Below are 22,161 nucleotides of genomic sequence, written 5' to 3' on the forward strand. Positions count from 1 at the left end.
TTCCTTCTCATATGTATATGATGCAACAGGAGATCGGGTTATAGAGCTAACATTTATCTACTTTTGTGATAAAGTTTTAATAAAATCTTGTTTTTCTGACTGTGGTGCAGGTACCCAGCGTGCCAATGCTCGTGCTCCTGCTCCTTATAAAAGAGACTTTGAAGCCAAGCTGAGGAATTTCTACAGGAAGCTGGAGACTAAAGGATATGGACAAGGCCCAGGAAAATTGAAGTACGTGGAGATACTAGATAATTTGTTTTGCTATTTAAAAGAAAAAATGCTTTGTGGGTCTTGAGGAAAAGGAGTTGAAGTAGCAAAATGGGGCATACTTAAATCTGTCCCCACCTGTCACTTTTCCACCTGCCAAGTGACCTCTGATAAAGCAACATCAGGATTCTGCTATATGTATTTGCATACGAGTTGGAATTACACCCTGACAATTCATAAATGCCAGTAAATACGGTGTGGACTGGCCGTGTCAATGCCAGTCTGGCTCCACTTGTAAATGGTAGTCAACATTTACTGTTGATTCAGTGGGCAAAATGTGATTGTAAGTGTATGTGGGCACTCATATAGCCCCTGTCGGAAAGACTTCAAGGCAGCTGGTATTTTCCTGAACCTGCGTGGCTGGTTTACTTTGTCTCTGACACGTGCTGGATGTGCTTTGTGTACTACCCATCACATTTTGCCCTTGAATCCGGATCCCTGCAGAGCCCTGGTGGCCAACATAAGCTGAAGCGTTACTGTTGCCATCTAGAACAAAGGGATTCCAGAATGTATCTAATGTGAGCAAAAATTTGGAAGGCAGCGCACAGATGAAACCAATATGCTATAATGGTTAGCATTTGGGACAGGATGCAGGACAATTACAGTATATGCAGCTTCCTGCTTGGGATTAAATTAGCTGTTACCTCTCAGGCATACTGCAGGTCTTTTGACACAGCTTCTTTAAAACAAAGATCAGCTATGGGAAACTCAACTTGGACAGAGAAATGGCAATGGCTAAGGATTGCTTAACTTCTCAGCTGTTTTATAACCAAAATAACGTTCCATCCCAAGCTGCTCCCCATGCACCCCTATTTTCTCTTCTCTTGGTTTCCCTCACAAGTATGTGCTTTAGCTAAAATTTTCTTTCAGGAGAAAAGGTGAGACAAATGCAACAAATCTATAAAAACCTGGAACTATCTATTTTCTCACATCTGAGTTTAATCCACTTTATACACTATGTAAGTGTTTCTTCTGTACATTGCCCAACTATGTCTGAATATGTCAGAAGGGAATTCCTAATATTGAGGAGAAATTGCAGTTGTGTTAGTGTGTAAATCAGATGATTTGATGAATTATTTTTGCTCAAGAAATGGCTTTCCAAGCATTTAATCCTCTTTATTACATCCCTCTTTATTATAGGAATTTAATTTTGCTTTGTCCATTTGGTAATATTCTGTAGCTGCACTAGAACTTGCACATCAAGGATACTTCCAGACATTGAAATCTGAAATTTAATGAAGCTTTGTCTGTAATCCAGTAGTTCTGCCTCTATCTCGTTGGTGCATATGACTGAAGGGAGGGCCATTATTAGCTAAACATAAATATATAACCAACCAGGAAAAATAAACCTCCTCATGAATTCACGTGATTCAGTTTGTTTCCTTGTACAGATTAATAATCAGGAGAGACCACTTGCTGGAAGATGCCTTCAATCAAATTATGGGTTATTCAAGAAAGGACCTACAAAGGAATAAACTGTACGTCACATTTGTTGGAGAGGAAGGGTGAGTAGAAGGAAGTGACTACCAACGTAGTGTGTACAAAGAACATGCTTTGTGCTGCAGCTGTGTGCAGATATTTTCTTGTGCTCTTTGTGGTCTGGAGCAGAAATGGGGAAGGATTACTGCCAGGAAATGCTTTTTATAAGCCTAGAACCTACAGCTGTTCAGATGTTGTTCTGATCTTCTGACATGTGAGCTCGTTAGAAAGCATCAGTCATTACTGGTGCATACTGAGCATCTTTCAGATCTGATCTGATAAGATCTTAGTCCTGCATGCTGCACTGGCAACTCTCCCTGCAATTTAAAAAAAAAGAGAAGAAGATGATTGCTTTGAAGGACTGGACTGGGTTTACTGGCTATTTTAGACACATGGTTGATGAAGATTGATATTAAGTCCTTAGATAATTTGGGTAGATTTGAAGCTGTTTGGCATTCAGTCTCACAGCTCCCTCCATCACACATCTACATCTACATTTATTAGCACTGCTGCCTTTCACGCATTTACTCTTTTAAATCATGAAACTTCTCAATTACACAGGCAGATTTTACCTCTTTTCTTGCCACCCTCCCATCATGCAGTGTAAAAGTTTAATTGAAGGCCTGTTCATACTTCATCACCCTTCAGTTCTTAGAAGGGTCAACCTTCTATGCTTAGAGGCAATAACTTTGCTTTTATTATTTTATTTGGACAATCTTTTATGATCCTGTAGATGTGATGTTTGGACAACTCTTTTACTTTGTGAGCTGCCTGGAGTCTTACAAAGCGGGAGACATACAGATAATGACAAATAAATATATCACTTTACTATGTTGGCACCAGGTTGTTTTAAACAAATTCTGCTAGTTCCATCCAAAATCTTGTTCTTTATAGGAGATAAGAATCCTGTCATATGGCTATTATTTAATAAAAAGCTTTTCCAACTGAATGTTATTTTAGAGTGTACCAATTAGTCCAGGTGTTTATGTAGAAAGTAACACTTAAAAAAAAGTGTTCTTGGAAACACAAAGTAGAGGCTACTGTGACTCATATTGCAGTGCTCTATGTGCCAGAAAGGCAAGATGAATTCAAGGATCATTTAAAAATATAAAAATGTTAGGAAAAATCCAGAAAGGGCATGAAACTACTTGAGTAAAATGGCTAAACTCTGAAATAACATAGTAACAATCCCCAGTGAATGTGATGATTGTCGGAGGGGAGCGGTATGAAGGAATCTGGGAGCACCTTTTCCAACTAACACAATTTATTAAAAACCCTGAGCATTCATGAAATGCAGCTCACTTTCATGTTTAGATGCATGGAGTGGTTCACCTGATGTAGGATTTAAACCCGGATGAGACGATGGGGGAAGGGAGGAAGAAGACGGGTTGCTCTAACCCCTCCCTTCCACCCTCACCTCATTCCAAATTCGTTACCTAGAAAAGGTGCTCCCAGACCCTTCCTGATTTCAGGAAATGTACCCGAGCAGTTACAGAGTTTTCTCAAGGAAACAATTAGGGTGACAAAAGCTAATTTTTCCATCAGCATTTATATCATTTAAATGAAAAAATGTATACATTGTTTCTTCCTATCCCTATATTTACTGCTTTTCAGAAGAGGTGTTGATGGTGAAGCATCTAAACATAAAATTGCTGAATGTCCTTCAAAAAAAGTCTGTCACGCAAATCATAGAACTTTAAAAAGTTTCCACCACACTTGAACTGATATCCAAACAGTGATCCAAACACTTTGTCATGAATGAATTTTTAGAAACAATGTGGATTCGAAACATGCAGAAACATGTCGTTGTGCAGTGAGGTTATTTTTAGGTGACATGTGTTTCAGAATCAAACTGTGTGTTCAAGAAGTAATTTGTGAGCCATGGCATTGGTGTGCTTGAACAGTAAACATATGTTCTTGCAGCTGTTGTGTAAACGTTGGCTTGTTTGGCCTGTAATAATGCTTAATTATTAAAGTATCTGGTTGTACAAGAAACCTGGCTGTCGCAGTCTATTGTAACACATAAACAATACAGCAGGCAACCAATTAAGCAGCTGTATGAAAGGAGCTAGGTGCTAGAATTGAAGTGTATATGTGGGGGGACATGGTGGTGAGGAATATATGTAACCTCTAACGGCTACAGCTGATTCAGGATTTTTTCCCCTTGGTACAGGTTATTTCATATACCAGCTCAGGTTCCTGCTTACCCAGGATGTTACTTTGTGTGGTCTTTGGATGCTGGGGCACCAGAGAGTGCAGGCATGTCCAACTGAATTTAACTCTGTCCCTACCTGCACTTTCAATTTGAGCCAGACTAAAAAGGAATTTTACCTTAATGCACTCTTAGACCAAACAGGCTGGAGGGGTTTTACCATCTCCATACAATTTGGTTCCCTTTTGGGGCAGGGGGGTGGTCTGTGTCACAACCAACTATTGGGCAGGATCCATTCAAGGAGTAGGCAGGTGTCCCACTCAGCTAAAAAGGAGAAGGGGTCTTATGATGGGTCTTAAAGATATCAGTCCAGCTTCACAGCCTGAGAGTCAGGATAGTCTGTGATGCCATCTCAAACTGAAAGGTTCAAGATCCATGTCACGTCCTCAATGCATGAGCCAAAGAGGATGCTGGGCAGCAGGCAAGCTGCACAATGATTGGACTTAACACTTAGGACCTTGGTGTAAGTTGCCACCCATAAAGATAATGACCAACTTAACACTAATTCTGGTTGTGTAATGCTCATGTTTCTTCATTGTTCTGTTTCATGATAAGTAGCATAAGTACAGTGTGAAGTTCAGGAAGGGAGATAATACTATATTTCTGTGTGGTGCACACTAAAAGAATTGTACCAAAGCAACCAATACTTCCCCCATAAAAAATGTGATTGTTGATATGTAGTGCTTCTTCCCCAGTACTCTTGCACTTGTGGCAGTTAATAACAGGATATATATCCATAAGCAACATAAACATAAAATGTTAAATAGGCTGAACTGCAACAAACTTTCAGAAATCGTTGTCAAGAAACTCTTGTAAGAATAGGATCTCTCTCTTCCCATCAACATTTTTACTGAATTTATAGCTACAGCCTAGAAAATATGCAGTTATTTCCATGTAAGCAGTTTTTTTTAAAAAAATGCAGTCAATAGACCAGATAAAATCTTAGTTACAAACTAAATGCATAAATAACATGCAGCACTATTTATTTAATTTATTTGTTAAATTTATATACCACCCATCTCACTATAAAAGGGACTCTGATACCATTTAATATTACATAATAAAAACAGAAAGGCGCACTGTGTAAACTCCTGTACAAAAAAGTGGCATGTAAATTAAACAAATAAACGTACTTTTATTGATAATGGAAGTTTATCAGTTAGCAGTTATTTAACATAAAATTTAGCAGATCTTTTGGGTAAGTGGGAAAGTAAGACAATAATTTTCTGACAAATTTCAAAGTAAAAAATAGTGTAAAAATTAAACAAATTAAATAAAAGAATATGTTCCATTTCCCCCCTGTCACTTGGCTGTTACATGGAAAAAAATCATTCAGTTATTTTGAATGTTCAGGTACTGTTACATAAAAGTCCAGTAAAAGTTATTTTCTTTGTAGTATTTGTAGTATAAACTACCGGTCGGAGGAGATGGGAGGTGACAAATTTGATAGATAGACAGACAGACAGACAGACAGACAAACTACCTTTATTTGCTATTGAAACTACAGAAAGAATCAGTGTGGTCCAGCCTGCAAGAAATGAAGCTGGCAAGTTCTCCTTGATGGTTGCAGTAAAAAACAGAGCAAGCAAGGACCAAGCTATCTGCAGAGTATGAACTATTACAAAGTAGTCACTGTATCTTGTTTAATACAAGTCCATAAAAAATGGCAAGATCGTTGGTTTCATTCCCTGCTGCTTACACAATGACAGATAATTTCCTCAATATATATCCACTTAACTCTCATCTGGAAAGTGAGTTTCATTTCATTTCTAACTGTTCACAATAATCAGCCATCATAAAGCAAAACTACTAAATGAATTGTAGTTCTTTTAATAAAAATACAGCACTCTGAAGAAAGAAAAATATAAAACAGAAAAGTAAGAGTCTCAAAGTAAGTTTGGAATAATATTCCTAATGAAAAAGATTTAATGATAAAATACTGGTTTGTGAAATACTGAAAAATACATAGCATTTAGATAGGATGTGCTTCCCCTCACCCAGAATAGAGTATTTTTAGGGCAGAAGGCATCACTCTTTCTACTTAAGAGAGGATCAGACTTCTTCAAAATTAAAAAGTGCTTAAGAGATATTACTAAAAACCTCTACCTAAAACATTATGCCCACGCATCCTCTCACCAAAAGATGTTCCTGTCATAAAAGCAGGACAGATCAAATACACTCTCACACATACCAGTCCAGTCCATCACTTGCTGCCTGTGGCAGTGTTTCTCAACCTCAGCAAGCTTAAGATGTGTGGACTTCAACTCCCAGAATTCCCCAGCCAGCCATGCTGGTTGAAGTCCACACATCTTAAGCTTGCTGAGGTTGAGAAACATTGGTAATGGTAATGTTGGTTAAAACAAAATGGTAATGGCTTGCTTATAAATATGCATGGGGAAAGAACAAGTCCAGAAGGAGAGTGAGCAGCTAAGTATCTTAACAGCTAGATGGAGAAAGCCCTGCATTTTATTACAAAGAATTTATTTGACTGGAAGAGTAGATTTGGCTTTTACAGAAGATCTTGTGTATTACATAATGATTTAAACAGTTGTTGAGGGGTGTGTGTGAGAAAGCTGAAGCAAAATATAAATATTTTCTTATCTTATCTGGAGAAACAGTGCTTTAATTTGCTCACTGATTTACTAGCACCTGTTTTGCCTGGACTTACTGCACCGAGCATATTAGTTTGCATCCTACAACAGCATCTGAACTAAAGAAAAGTAAGCTCATATATAGATTGCTTTTTGTTTCCAGAAAACATCAGGCAACAGAATCTGTGGCAGATTACATAGCTGCTCTGAGAAATTTGATACTGTCCTGTGATTTGCAGCTTCCTAGTTAAAAGAACAATTGGTTTGTGGTGTTTCCACTGAGGTCTCGTCATCAGAGTTGCATGCAGTAAATGATAGAACAGGCTTGGTTTGCCCCCCAGTTATGGAGATCGTGAAGCTGTTTGAAGCTCCTAATTCAAGTTTGCAAGGTTTTGGTTGTACTGAAATACATCTGCAGAAAATTATGTGTGCTACTAGATTTCCAATGGTATGATCAACTGTTCTTTGTAAAGCATAAAGTAATTTTTTGGTGAATCTGCCTGCAATGTCATAAATTCCAAAACAGAAATCAGGAACACTAACTAGCTTAGCAACATCCAAAGCACTGTGAATGGTCATTAAATTAAGTGTTCAGAAGGTACATGGAGATGATCCAAGGATCAGAAACTATTAAGTGTGTGGGAGCGGGGGGTGAGTCATTAATCCTATGGGGAAAAACATTTCTCTGTTTTTAATTTTCTTTTTTCAGTCCATTTGTATAGTATCCATTTGTGTGTTGTTGTTTTTAAGACTGGACTACAGTGGACCTTCAAGGGAGTTTTTTTTCCTGGTATCAAGAGAACTCTTCAACCCATATTATGGTTTATTTGAATATTCAGCCAACGACACATACACCGTACAAATTAGTCCAATGTCTGCTTTTGTTGACAATCACCATGAATGGTAAGAATGCTGAATGACAGAACTACATGTTATTTTTTACAGAGCGTAAGTCATGTTCTCCTTGCTCATTTACTATGAAAGATCCAAGTAAGATAAATCAGGTCCATTTCTCTTTTCAAATAATAGATGGGGTGGTGTTAGAATATGATTCTTTCTTGAATCTCCCATGGTGTACACAATTATCAGCCAACCTAAGCAGCTAACACTGGAGTTAGTCATGAGTGAACCCCTTCAGAGCTCTGCTGCCTCCCAGATATCAAAAGTTCAGCTTGTCAAGGCATAAAACCAATTATAGGACTTGGCTAGTCTAGCCTTTTTCTTTGGGAGTCTGTTTTTTTGTTTTTTGTTTTAATTCTGTCTAATTCAGTAAGAGGTGCAATAACCTTTCTCCTACTTCTCTCATGTTAAATACAGCTCTTCTCATATAGTAAAACTAGTTTGTGGCTCTGGGGTTTTTACCATCTCTCAGGGAATCCATGTTTTTACAAGGAAGCAAAACAGTTACCTAGTCTGTCAACTCTTGGAGGATAAAATGCCAAAGAACATTAAATGCAGAGTCAAGTCAGCCAGAAAGAGATTGAAAACAGTGTTTACTGCATCTCATTAGTCTGAGTTCTTTATATGAATACAAAAAAGTGAATGAAAGGGGACACAAAACAGTGGCCCAATTTCTTATGTAGATGAAATGTCACTGTTCCCAAGGACTGCGCAACATAATATATGTCAAGAAAATGTATCATTGATGTGTTTTTCACCGTATAGCTCATGTCTGTAGGTTGTTGTCTATATGGCACCATCGGAAGCAATTAAGATTTTGGTTGGGTTTCACCAGTTCAGAATAATACTCAGCTCTAGCTCTCTGAGTCAGGAGAGATGATGAATCCCTTGTCTGGATGCTGTAATGAGCTGGATGAGAGCCAGCAAACAGAAGCTGAATCCTAATAATATGGGTGGACTGTGAATAGACAATTCCCTCGTCTGGGAATTAGGCGGGTTGCCTGTTGATGCCCTCTGAAGAAGCATCTTGTTAATCTGATATGTTCTTCCTGTCATATTATGAATGGAGACACAGGTGGCCTCTGTGACAAGGATTTCTTTTTTCTAGCTTTGACTGGTTCTCCAATAAGACTATTCTTGATGGTGATAGCCTAGTCATAATGATCTACACCCTGGTAAATTCAGGTTCAATTACTGTAATATATTTTTCATGGAGCTGTCCTTGAGATTCACTCACAAGCTGCATCTGGTGCAAAATGCTGCTACTAGGTGGTTGACAGGAGCAGCCTACAACAAACATATTATACATAGGTTTTCCTCAACCTAGTGTTCTCCAAATAAGTTGGGACTGCAACTGCCTTGTGCCCTAAGAATTCTGGGAGCTGCAGTCCCAACACACAGGTTGTTCATGTTCTGAAGGAGCTGCATTGATTCCCAGTTTGCTACTATGTCAACTTTATGCTGCCTATATTAATGTATTACTGTACCAGTTTTTTATTGTCTCACAGAAATTAAGGAAACAAGAGTTCTACCAGAAAAAAAGTATTTGCCTTCCACATGGAATGCTAACAATAGTATCTACATTGTATTTATACCTCAAAAGACAAATATTTTGTGATAATGTTATTTAATGATAAACCCTTTAAATAGGAACTAATGACGTTTTCTTGTCTAAATGATGATTTCATGGAAATGTAATGCAAAAGATCATGTTAAATAGTTTTACATAACAACTGAATGTTGTTATTTCATGTAAGGGTTATACATGGATAACATTGTCAAGGCTACTTATTGAACTAGCATATAAAACACACTTAAATAAATAAACAATAAATCTAAACTGTTCCCTTAATTTCTTTGTAGGTTCAGATTTAGTGGTCGAATCCTTGGTCTTGCTCTGATCCATCAATATTTGTTAGATGCCTTCTTTACCCGGCCATTTTATAAAGCTCTTCTCAGAATGTGAGTAGAGGAATTCAACAGGATTGTTCTTACATGGGGAGAAATGTATTTTTATTCACAGAAGATATATCTGGACCCAAGTAATATCTGTAATAGACTACTGAAATTACGTCTTCCTTTATTAAATTGTATTATACAAGTTGTTTAATGACAAACTGGATTTACATTTAGCATACTGACCAAGCAAACTAGTTTGGAGGCAGAAATAAAATGTTTTTCTACTGTTTGTCTAATATTTTCTTAATTTTGATAGAATGCTTTGTCCTTTTTTCTTCAGGAATTATTTATTAGGATCTGAACTACAGTATATTCAAAGATACATGTTGTTCTGATGTAGTAAAAATGTTGGACAGATAGTTTACAAGATGTACACATTTGACATCATGAACTCTGTAGTTGTAGAGTATTCCAGTTGCTGACTAATTATTGGTTTGAAAGGTACTTTCCCTTTAATCAGCATTGGTGCTGAAAGGTGGAAAAAAATTGAACTAACACTTTCTTAGCAAAATCAGAATGAAGATTTTATTGATAAGTTTAGGGTTTTTATTTAAGATTTTAAGATATGCCTTAGAAATATATATATATATATGTTGGAAAGAAGACTGAGCATAAAGCATTCCAGCAGTAATAGTTATACAGATTTCTTTCTTTGTTCTCCTTAATATTGTATGAATAACTTATCTACCCTCCTCTAGTCCTGCTGTGCTGCCTCAAGATGGTGTGAGTGTGCTCCTGGGAGGGATGAGTAAATGATGCTGGAGGGTATGCAAAATGCATTTAGTCCCAGCAGAGTCATCCAAGGTGTGAAGGTCATCATCCCAGCTGCCTAGCCAAAGCAAGAAGGCTCCAATATATTTGGGAAGATGTTGGAGGCAGATCACTTTTGTGACAAAGGCAAAGGCATAATTTCATAGTACACAGGAGAAAGCAATGGTAAACCACTCCTGTATTTTACCAAAAAACCACCTTCAGACCATCCTGAAGAAAATCTATGTGGTTGCTAAGAGCTGACACCAACTTGATAGCACACAGTCATCTACACTTCTCTTCATTTGTACATATCACCATAATCTTGGTGATTTTTAATCCTCTAATCACTTCTTGTTTATTATAGATTGTGTGACCTAAGTGATCTGGAATACCTTGATGAAGAATTTCACCAAAGTCTGCAGTGGATGAAAGACAATGATATACATGATATCCTAGATCTCACATTCACTGTAAATGAAGAAGTCTTTGGACAGGTATGGACAATCTTTTTTTCTTGCAAGGGTAGTTTTGTGGCACTTATTTTTACAATGCTTTCTAATTCTTTTCCTGGATCATCTTGTTTCTGAGATACGATAATGTTCCAATAGAAGAGAATATATGTAGCTCAGGACATCTGCAAGCAAAGAACCAAGCTCAGAGAGCACCCAAAACTCCAGATATGATGTCATTTACATATTGCTTTGGTACATTGCTTATCTTGCTTAAAAATCACTGTTTAAAACTATAGAATATTATTCTCCCATCGTTTTAAAAGGCTGCCTCCAGGATTATGTACAAAGTAATAAGCATTTTTAGATTTCTAGATGGTTGTTCCTCTAGTTCTTCCTTTGTGAAAAGTGGTGATTTAATCTTTGTGAAAATTATCTGGTTACCAGGATTGCCACACAAATGTAATCAAGGCAGTTTTTGCCAGATTTGTTTTATTGGTTTTATTTTTATTGGTTTATTTATTTATTTATTTGAATTCATTAGCCATCCAACTCCAAAGGACTCTGGGTGGCGCAGAAAACTAGAGAAAGCATTAAAAAAAAAAAAGATAAAAACATCAAATCAGACAGACAGCCCAGACTAAAATAATCTTATGAACAGCAAAATCAAACAAAACAAAACAAAACAAAACAGGGGGCCTAGCATGGCTCTTGCATCTGGTAATGGCTCCTGCATCTTTTAATGGCTCCAACATCTGGTACATTTTATTTGGATTGTTCCTTCTTTAAATTAATTACAATTGTTTAGCATTTAAGGATAGCAGGTACAAGAGTCCCTTAGTGAGAGCATTCCAAAGCTCTAAAGGATTAGCCATTAATTTAAATTATGACCAGTAATACCTCGCAATCAATGGAGATATTTCACTATAGGCTGCCTAGCTACCAAGTTTTGCACCAGAGAAGCCCCACTAGAATGTGTTGTAATAATCAAAACAGGATGTAACTGAGGCATACATAACCTTGACCAAATTTGATTAGCTTAGAAAGGGTCATAGCTGGCACAGCTGGCACTCCAAGCATAATAGTTCCTTGCCACAGCTGCTATCTGCAAATCGTGTAATCAAGGAACACTCCTAGATGGCCAACCAGCTCTCTCAGTGAAAGTGGAACCCAGTCAAAAACAGGCTAATCGTCAGTCCTGAGTCTAGCTTCCTATTTATCCTTAACATTTCTTTGTTCTCTGAATGTAATCTGTGCTTGTTCTCTCTCATTTGATCCATTATTGAAGTTAGGCAATGTTCAAACATACTGATTGCTTCCTTGGAATTGGATGGTAAGAGAGGAATAGATCTGGGTGTCAGTGTACTGATGATAGCCCACTGAAAATACTATACTAGATGATCTCCCCCACTAATTTCATTTTGATGTGGAACAAGATGGAGGACAAGGTGGAACCCTGAGATACAACGCTGGTCTTGCAGCAGCATCTTCTAATCAACATCTTCTAAACATGGCCCAATGCCCCTAAATCCCAATCCTGGCAGGTGGTCCAGGAAGACAGCACTGTAAACAGTATAAAAAGTTGCCAAGACATGCAGAAGAATTAGCAGGGATGCAGTCCCCCTATCCAATTTGCAGTGCATATCATCCACTATGGCAACTGTGTCCTGCTGTATATATGGAATTAAACAGTAATTGGGATAAATAATCCTGAATTACTCCTGACTGGGCAACTTCAGTGTGGACCCTGAAGTCTCCAGGACAAGAAGCCTCCAATGCTATAACTGAGGTAGCTCAGGAAGAGGGGTAATTCGGAGCGTGGGGGGAAGCTGTTTCCTACAGATAGCAATGCTGGCAAGCATTCAGTATCCAGATGGTATACTATGTTCTAAATTTCCTGGGAGAAGAATTCTTGTGCATGCATTCTTGTTGTAGTATGTACATTAGGAAGCGCTGCCAAAATCCCTTTCATAGAATACCTTCTTTGTATCTCCCCTCTGATGCTTTTATGCTTTGTAGTTGATGCCATTAACTTAAAAGATAAAGATTTTAGCTCTTTTTATGTTGACCGAATTTGACCACTTCAGAAGGATTTTTATCAGCCATTTGGGGAATTAGGGTTGCTTTGGTACATTAAAATTTCTCTTTGCAATAGGTTTTGCTCTGTAATATATTGGTGGTAATTTGCTTTTAAGATTACTGAACGGGAATTAAAACCTGGAGGTGCCAACATCCCAGTCACAGAAAAGAACAAGAAGGAATATATAGAAAGGATGGTGAAATGGAGAATTGAGAGGGGTGTTGTGCAGCAAACAGAAAGTTTAGTACGTGGTTTCTATGAGGTAAAAAAATAAATCTGTTTTCATATATTGCATGCATTAAGTGCCCATAGCATTTAGCATGTACTAGGATTATATATGACTCATAATTATTTCCTATCCTGCAACTGTTTAAATTGTGTTGGGAACCAGTGTATTGCCTTTGAAGCTGTTCCACTCAGGATTTATCATTAAGGTCACCAAAGTCAGGCAATTAGAAAAGGTAATGATTCCTACTCATGAAGTTGGTAGCCACTTATGGGTTGAGTGACCATAAATTAGGCTACATTTTGAAGTTGCACATTTTCTTATTGCAATTACTTAGACTTTCAGTTGTTTTCAAGTTCAAACTCCCCACAAGTCATTCAGATGGGGCACTAGCTGCAAGATGGGAGGGCCTATTGCTCAGGAGCAGAGCAGATGCTTTTCACGCAAAGGGTTCCCATGTTTCATTCCTGCATTTCCAAATAGGGCTTGGAAAACATCTGGCTAAAGCCTGAAGATCTGTAGCCAGTCAATGTCAACAGTACTGGCCTAATTAGACCATTGGTCTGATTCTCTAGATGGCTGTCAATAGGGGGAATATTATTTCAAGAAAGAGCTATAGAATATTCCTGGCAGTAAATCAGTCATAGGCTCAAGAGTCACAATTCTTTTTAGTATACAGTATACCAGTAGTGATTTCTGGGTCTCTGTCTAACTTCAGTGGAACAAATTCTGCTGGAGTATCTAAAAATTGATGTTGAGAATGCACTGCTTGGAGATGCTTGCACATGTTATCTTGGTGTGATTATGCCTTCTAATGCTATGATTATATTTTAAAAATCTACAAGAAAATTAGGAAAATATTTTTCTTCAAACTTTAGTGACTTTATTCAAATGTTACACCAAAAATTACAGTATAATAAATTGTGGAACCTATATAACAATTGGCAGAAATAAAAGCAGTAAAGGATACATATTGAATATATTTTCTCTCCTAGGTGGTTGATGCTAGACTGGTGTCTGTATTTGATGCAAGAGAACTAGAACTGGTTATTGCTGGCACTGCAGAAATTGACTTAAGTGACTGGAGAAATAACACTGAGTATAGAGGAGGTGACATCTTCTAAAATACACACACATATATATGTATATTGTTGGTTGGTTAACCTGGGTGATCATAATTTGAATTAAATAAAAGCGTGGTTGGTTAATGTGTGTTTTTAATTTGGAAGAATCCAATAAACTATTTAAATTTTGCAGTGTAATTTCAGAAACATATGCTCTTATTTTGAGCTTTATTTCAGAAGGCTTGGATTTTCCCTTTTTGGAATGGCCAAGCATTTCTTTTGATAAAAAAGGTGAGATCCAAAACAGCATAGCTAGCAATATGAGACCAAGTAAGTTAGTCAGAGATATGAAGGTATACTTGTGCTTAATTATTACAGATAGTAAAGATGGCAAGAGTTGGGGAAAAAAGAGGCTTTTCAATGAAATGAGACGCTTTCACCTTCACAAAGGTTTCTGTGACAGTTATAATTGAATTAATTGATACTTGGACTTCATTTCTGGAAGTGATTTGAAGCATGCTTATACAAAGTATTGGGATCTTTGAGAAAAAGTATGTGTTGCTGGTGCACACAGACATTAATTTAAAGAAAATAAATGGAAATAAACTAAAACATAGGCGTATCCATATTTTTAAGGAAATGTAAATACATTTGGGATTCAAATAAGCTGTTTAGGTTCAGTAGGATTTAAAATATATTTTCTTTAAAAAAATGATTCCACATGGTATAACATTTTATCTTATTTTAGATATTCCCTTGCACCACCATTTCAAAAATGCCTTCTCATGCAGCATTTATATGTGGTTGTGATTTGGACTGCTATTCAAAAAACATAGGTCCAAAATATCTTTTTGTAGGGGAGGAGGGGTATGTTGTATAGTTCTTGGAATCTTCATCTATAGGTTTAGTATATATTTTTATACAGTTTGGGAAGACTAAATCATAGAATCATAGAGTATGAATGTCCTGTAGAGGTCATCTAGTCCAACCTAGAGGATCCCCTAGAGCATCTCTGATAGATAACCATCCAGTCTCTGTTTGAAGACCTCTAGCTGAAGAGAACTTGTCATTGCATCTGGCAGTCTGTTCTACTAGCTGACAGCTCTTATATTCCTTCTGATGTGAGGCTTCTTTCAAAAATCCCCCATGTTCCACTCCATTTAACACTTCACTAATTTATATTAAAATGAATTTTCCAGTATCCTGGTTAATAAAATAGATTTGATGTACATTACAATAGAAATTACCCCAAACTACTTTGCCATACTTTTATCTTAGGTTGTCTAGACCTCCTGAATTCAGCTCACCACTATTTCTTGGTACTGCTTTTCTATCTCTTCATCTCATTTTCCTTAGATAGTATATCCATCATCCCTCCAACTTTTCCATCATCAGTCATTTTTAACCCGTGTTTCTGAATATCGAAAGTACATTTTTGTCAGATTTCATGCCCAAACATGACACTATATCCTCAAAGTCTACCAAGGGAAGGAGACCTAAGTCCAATCGCATATACATGGTGTAAGATTCTACAGGTTAATTTAGGGAAAGTTAGGACCTACAACCCTAATAATTCTTAGAGTTCTTAAAATTTTCTCATTATTTTTTTAAAACAAAACTGCACTGAATAATATGCTCTTCATTGTGATTAAACAGGATACCATGATAATCATATCGTAATTCGATGGTTTTGGGCTGCTGTAGAAAGATTCAACAATGAACAGCGATTACGGCTCTTACAAGTAAGATTGCAGTTGGCATCAGTGTAGTTGGCATTAGTGTAATAAAAAGCTGGTAAAACTATGAAAGGTTGGAATCTCAAAATTGTTGAATCGGTTGATAAATAATTCTCACTCCTTTCCTGATTCATTCAGATGAAAGCAATAATAATAGGATTTTGGGGAGCAGAGATTCCTGTCTTAAATATTTAATAACAGGTTTCAGCAGTAGGAATAAGTCAGTGGTATATTCATTGATGCATTTCTTCCATGTATAATTCCTGCGTGAAATGATTCTATATGCTTTATCTGGCTGCCCTTTTTCATGAAAATTAAGGAAAATTCTTTCACTATTTCAGGACCTGCCCAAAAGGATTTTGGTTATTGCAAAACATTTTCTGCTTAATTATAGATTCTTTAAATTAATAAGAAAACTATAAAGAAAGGAAGAAATGTCTTCATATAGAGCTCCAAGCAGAACACCCCACTATCACCAAAAAGGGAATGAAAGAAGAAATATACATCTGTTTTTCTGTATTTTATGCTGTGACTGGAAATCCATCTCTCCAATCTCTTTAATTCACAAAGAAAAATTCAGATGGATTTATGCCAAATTAGGGCCAGGAGGGGAGGATCAAACCTAATTTTATTTTATTTCCTCCTATATTTCCTATTTGATTATTCTAGCATTTTTCTAGTCTGAAAAAATAGGGAGTAATACATTAAGATATCTTTAAAGAAAGCTTTGTGTTTAATACAGATTATTCCACTAATATTGTGACTTCAAAGTCTAATATGTGATCTGTAGTCAGTTGCAAAAAAACTATATAGTATATTATAATATCATATTTAATTGTATTCTTCCCCTACTCATTCAGTTGCTTAAATCTGCACATTATCCCTCTAGAGAATCACCAGTCATGTGGATTGCTTGAATTGAGGCAAACTTTTACCATCACTGCTGATACACATGTAGGAGATACTGATAAGACCAGGGCAACTCCATGTGTCAGTGAGTTTCTGCAGTATACGTGTAACATAATGAAGCAGTTTTGTATAGAAAATAATGTAGTAGTTAGATTTTGTCCTTTAATGGAGGACTGCTGCTGTCAGAAGAGCAAGGAGCAGAGAAGGGAATGGGGATTCTTCTCTTCCTCTGCTGCCTGCCTGTTTTCCCCTACTTGCCCCCTAGCCGACCCCATCAGCCAAGTGCAGATATTCCACTTTCCCTGTTCCTCTCCCTTCACAGGAAGTCACAGGATCTGTGCTTGGTGGGACAGGGAAGAGAGACAGACAGGAAGGAAAGGAATGAGGCAGAGATTGCAAGGGAGGTTACCAGTGGGAAAATCATCATGTATGGAGGCAGTTGACTGTACACTGTTACCAGTGGGAATATTGACCTTGTGGAAGTTGGTTCATGAGGCTGATATTCCCCTGATCCTGTTAAAAAAAACAACAACCTTGAATTGCCAGGAAGGCTTTGGATTCTCTAGCACCCAAATGGGAGGGCAGTCCTGCAGTAGGCCAGTTGGGGCCCTGCTCCTCCTCCTCCATGTGACATCAAATGTTTGCATAGCAGAGAACTAATTCCATGTTCTAATGGAAAAGACTAGTTTCCTACTGCATCACCTTGATCTGCCTTCATCTTGCTTCATTGACATATCCTCAGAAAGTGGTAAATGGTACTGTCTCTGCACCAGGACAAGGAAGGTGTATGGATAATCCCAAAAGCTACCTCCAGAAACTCTCATGGCTAGATCCATACGGTATATTCAGTATGCTTGTTCAGAAGTATATTCCACCAACATACTTCCACACCAGGTTCAATAAAGTCTTGAGAGGACTGCACTTTGAGGCACCTAGCACATTATATCTCCCTCCAAGGGCTGAATCCCAGTTGGCTTCCTGTATACATTGTCTTGACTGCCCTTTCTACAAACTAATCCAATTGTAAAACAAATTTTACCTTTTTCCAGATAAATGCATGTAAGAACTCATCTATGTATTTAAAAATAGAAGGTGAAAAACAGAATTATGCATTAGATTGAACTTTTCAATAATAGTTACAGTGTTTTCTGTTATTTTCCAGTTTGTAACAGGCACATCTAGCATACCTTATGAAGGTTTTGCTTCTCTGAGAGGAAGTAATGGACCAAGAAGATTCTGTGTAGAAAAATGGGGGAAAATCACTGCTCTGCCCAGGTAAAGTTACTCTAAGAATGTTTTAAATAAATCCACTGGATAGTTAAGAATTTGGAGTTTTATAAACAAAAGAGAATCAAAGAGATTCAGCATAATTTGTTTCCTGTTCCTTAGATTTGCTTACTGTTGAGCAAAAACCACTTCTATTTTATTTTTGTCTAACACTCTTCCTTTTCAGCAATTTTCTACATTAAATACAAACGCACAATAACATTATTTTGAAACTTCTTTTCTGCACCATTTTCTTTTCTATCTTTGTCTTTTGCCATTGGTGCATAAACATCTGACCGTGGTCTCAGCTGCTTGTCCTGATTATGGCCTGGGAAGGATATGGTATTATATGTCTGTTGCAAGGAATAAATGTTTGTTAGAAGAAATGAAAAGCAGACTGTTTGAGCAAGTAGTGAAAACTTAATGATGTGGAAAAAAACCCAAAAGACTAGTGCTAACAGAAGGTGCTGCTTTTGGCTGATAGATCTGGTGATTTCTAGAAGCAGCAAGGCCAGAAGCAGAGGGCCGGGGACAAGAAATATCCACAGTGTCCACAGTGATGGTCAACAAGATCAAAATGTCTGGCCCACCTGGGAGTTTGAAGCCCTGCCCTTTAACGTGTGTGCACCACGTGTTAAAAAGGGGCAGAGCTTCAATTGCCTGGTCATACCCACGATTTTGATGACCTTATATTACAATATGACTGCAGCCAGTTATAGTAGCTGGTTTTCTGCTCTAGTTACAGCTTTTCTGACATCTGTAATAAAACTAGTTTATCAAGAGTTGTGTCCTTGAATCTCTGCAGCCTGCAGGTTACTAATTTGAGTGTCCGTCAGGGTGTAGCCTGAAAGATCCTATTGTTCTGTACTGCAAAATAATGTGTTTGTGCAAAAGGGAACAGTGAGCTCATGAGGCAGCACCGGAATTTTTCTTTTTATCAAGCAGCAGCAAGCCTTTGGCTGGTTCTTTTTCTCATCCCCTTTCTTATGGCATACCTCTAAAAGGCTTTTGCTTCTATTTTTGCTTAAGAGCAACTTGTCATATCCTAATAGATAAATGGTGGTTAATTTAAATACAGTTTGCTGAAAAACCTACCCGCTTGTGTTTATGCCCATTACCTCTCAAGTTGAGCTCTCTGGTGGTAAAGGATAAATAATAGTAGCTATGAGAATGAATGAGATAAAGCAGGCTGATTTTTCTTTGGGTAGATTACAATAAATGTTAACACTTTCTTGAGTGCCTTAAAATTGACTTAGCTAATTTTTATTTCTGAAATGTCCTTACTTTGCTGCTGATATGGGCTCATCACTTTAGCATGACTTAACAGTATTTATAAGCATGTAAGCACGTTTAAATTGATGGGTGGATGGAAACATGTTTAAATAAAACATAAGATTAATCATAAACATTTAAGAAATGGCACTTTGATCCCCTGTAGACTAACTGATGTCTCAGCTCAGCTCTGGGTTTCTTTTTTTAAAATTTGTTTAATTGATTTTATGATTGTTCACTGCCCAGAGTTGTTTGAGATGGGCAGCTATACAAAAGGAAGGAAGGAAGGAAGGAAGGAAGGGAGGGAGGGAGGGAGGGAGGGAGGGTTGTTTTCTTAAGTTCCACAGCATTTCTGCACAGAATTCCTTGGGGCCTCAATAGCAACAGTTTCAGATCCTGCCAGATACTGACTGAGGGTGCCCATATTCTGGAGCCAGAGAGCCTTGGTGTGGTCTCAGCAGGCTTTTTCAAGGGTCCTTGAAAGATTCTTCAAAATTCCTTGAAGAATCTGCCACTGCGTTACTGGAGACTGACTTAAAATATGGTCTAACCTGTCCCAGTTCTCTGTTGCAAATGCATCTTAGCTTACAATCTGCTGAGACACATTAGGATTATAGTCTTCCTTGAATATTTTTGAGTCAATAAATATCAAGCTTGACTGTCATGGGGAGCCAGGTTTGCTCATACGTGCACTATTCACTTCCAAAATAGGACTGGGACTGTACTTCTTACAGTTGAAGTATAAGGGAAAACAGAATTGAGATAGACCCCTCTCCTTATCTTCCTGGACTCTGAGCTCATTGGAGCCATGATGGTAAATGTTCAGCCATGATGGTAAAAATGCCTGCCATTATGAAATGTGTAGGGTGATAAAATGGGGGCTATGTGTGGGTGAATGAGCATTACTCATATGGATGTGGATGGGCAGGTGTGAGACCAAGAAACGAGACTGCTTTATCACATCTAGTTTGGTCCCTTCATGTCTGAACTTCTGTGCATGAAACTTATTGCCAAGTTACATTGGATTTTGGATCCACAGTAATTTCACTTGCATGCTGAAACTATGTATGAATTTTTGAAAGAGAAAGTTAATGGAGAGGGTAATAAAAGTTCCCAGTATCTAAGGAAGTATGTTACCATACTGTATTGAAAAATGAGAATTATGAATACATACAATGTAACCCAGGAGAATCCTTAACTATAGTCTTCCTTCCTGAACACAAAAGTACTTCATCAGAGTTGTAATAGAGCTAATTTATTTGCGGATTTGGTGTTCTGAAATACAATAAATAGAAGAGTAATGAATTGCCTCAGTTTTAAGATCCACTAAAATGAACACTTTCAATGTATTTTAATAAAGTAATAGCAACTGTATTTAATTAAATCTAATTTTGTTTTCATTCTAATTACATCCACTGTTTGGAAGTGACTTTTTGGCATGCTGCTGAACAGCTGTGATTCTTAATCTTAAAAATATTGCAAGGTCCTATTTTAACTGTTTTAAAGATATCTGCCTTCTTTTTTTCCCCTCTCATCCCAGTAATTTTGAAAAGCAGAAATATTGTAAGAGATTTCTAAAAGTGTAAGTTTAAATTAAAAAAAATACTCTATATCCTGGCCACTATTTTAGAGCAGAGAACTAAAAACCAAAGTATTTACTGCTTTTAAGCAGAGGCATAGAAAAAAATAATAAATTGAGTGTACAATTCATCTTTTAATCTAGGAATACATTAACTTGTAAATCAGAGTATGTTTGGGGAGAGGTTCTTGTTCTTAGTTTTTCTGCACTTGATTTTTGATGTCACAAAAACCTTTTTTTCCATTTTTCCCCAGAGCTCACACTTGCTTCAATCGTCTTGACCTTCCTCCTTACCCATCGTTCTCCATGCTCTACGAGAAGCTGTTGACAGCTGTCGAAGAGACGAGCACATTTGGTCTTGAATAAGACACGAATTGTCCAACCCAGTATCTGGGACATTTGTGGATCGCTCCCCCAAAAGACACAAGCAAAGATATATAACAAGTTGCAAAAATAAAATCTATTGTACAGTGCAATGGGAAGCATGGGACTTTACGAATGAGAAAAACTGGATTTGAGAACTCTGAAATAGCTGCATGAGTACTCCAGAGCAAGGGTTGCGGCCTTGTTCCCGTGAGCACCAAATCTTTAAAATTTAGTAGGATTTTAAAAAATGACAAGCGATCAGCAACCATCAGACCACTGCAAAATCTAAAGCTTCTCAAAAATGGATTTCCTCAAAATATTTGAACAAAGCTGAGGTGAAATATGAAGTGTGTTAGCTTCCTGCTAAATTGTAAGAGGACAAGTAAAAATACTTCTCAAAAATCAAGTCGAAGTTATTTCCCAATGGTACACTACAAGATGCTATATATGCTATACCTAAAACTGTGTGTGCCTGCATGACATCTATTGTGTATCAAAGACACAGCAGGAAGAGCAATTGTTTTCTGCAGCTCAACAAGAGCGTGAAGAAAAGTCGACCGCAAGAGATGGCTTGAACGGAGGGACTTTTGATTAGAAGAACCTGTACAATTGTATATGCAAATAACGTTTAGCAGAAGCAGAGATATTGTAAGAGAATAATGATTAACTTTATTCTTTATACTGCATGAAGGCTTTTTCTAAAATAATGTGAGTTTATCACAGCATATCAGGAAAAAGAAAGCCTCTTACACAGCGACTTTTGTTTATTTTTATAAGTTCATAATATTGATTTTCTTAGGGTGTAAATAAGAAAATAGCAAATAGACTTTTCTGTTCTTTTCACTTGTCCATGCTTAAATAGATACTGTTCTTGTGTTCAATTCTTTACACACTTAAGGGGTGTGTGTGTGTGTGTGCACACGCATGCATCCACGCACACCTTTATTTTTATAAAGGTAAGATATTCCTGAAACTATTTTTTGCACTGAACGTACCAAAGTCAAAGGGATATTGTGATTTATTTAACAAAAACTATGTATCACTTCATATAAA

General features: G+C 37.3%; 1 protein-coding gene across 1 annotated transcript in view; it reads left to right on the forward strand.

Moving 5' to 3' along the window:
• Nucleotides 1-21,548, forward strand: part of HECW2 (HECT, C2 and WW domain containing E3 ubiquitin protein ligase 2) — a 125,481-nt gene extending 103,933 nt beyond the window's left edge. Inside the window, exons 19-28 of the mRNA XM_063318046.1 lie at nt 111-231; nt 1,659-1,772; nt 7,300-7,452; nt 9,313-9,411; nt 10,526-10,655; nt 12,806-12,952; nt 13,912-14,026; nt 15,637-15,722; nt 17,788-17,900; nt 20,997-21,548. Of these exons, the coding sequence (XP_063174116.1) occupies nt 111-231; nt 1,659-1,772; nt 7,300-7,452; nt 9,313-9,411; nt 10,526-10,655; nt 12,806-12,952; nt 13,912-14,026; nt 15,637-15,722; nt 17,788-17,900; nt 20,997-21,108 (1,190 nt within the window). The 3' untranslated portion in view covers nt 21,109-21,548. The remainder of the gene's footprint in view (nt 1-110; nt 232-1,658; nt 1,773-7,299; nt 7,453-9,312; nt 9,412-10,525; nt 10,656-12,805; nt 12,953-13,911; nt 14,027-15,636; nt 15,723-17,787; nt 17,901-20,996) is intronic.
• The last annotated feature ends 613 nt before the right edge of the window (nt 21,549-22,161 follow it).

Source organism: Candoia aspera, chromosome 1, assembly GCF_035149785.1.
Source record: "Candoia aspera isolate rCanAsp1 chromosome 1, rCanAsp1.hap2, whole genome shotgun sequence".
In the NCBI taxonomy this organism is placed as follows: Eukaryota; Metazoa; Chordata; class Lepidosauria; order Squamata; family Boidae; genus Candoia; species Candoia aspera.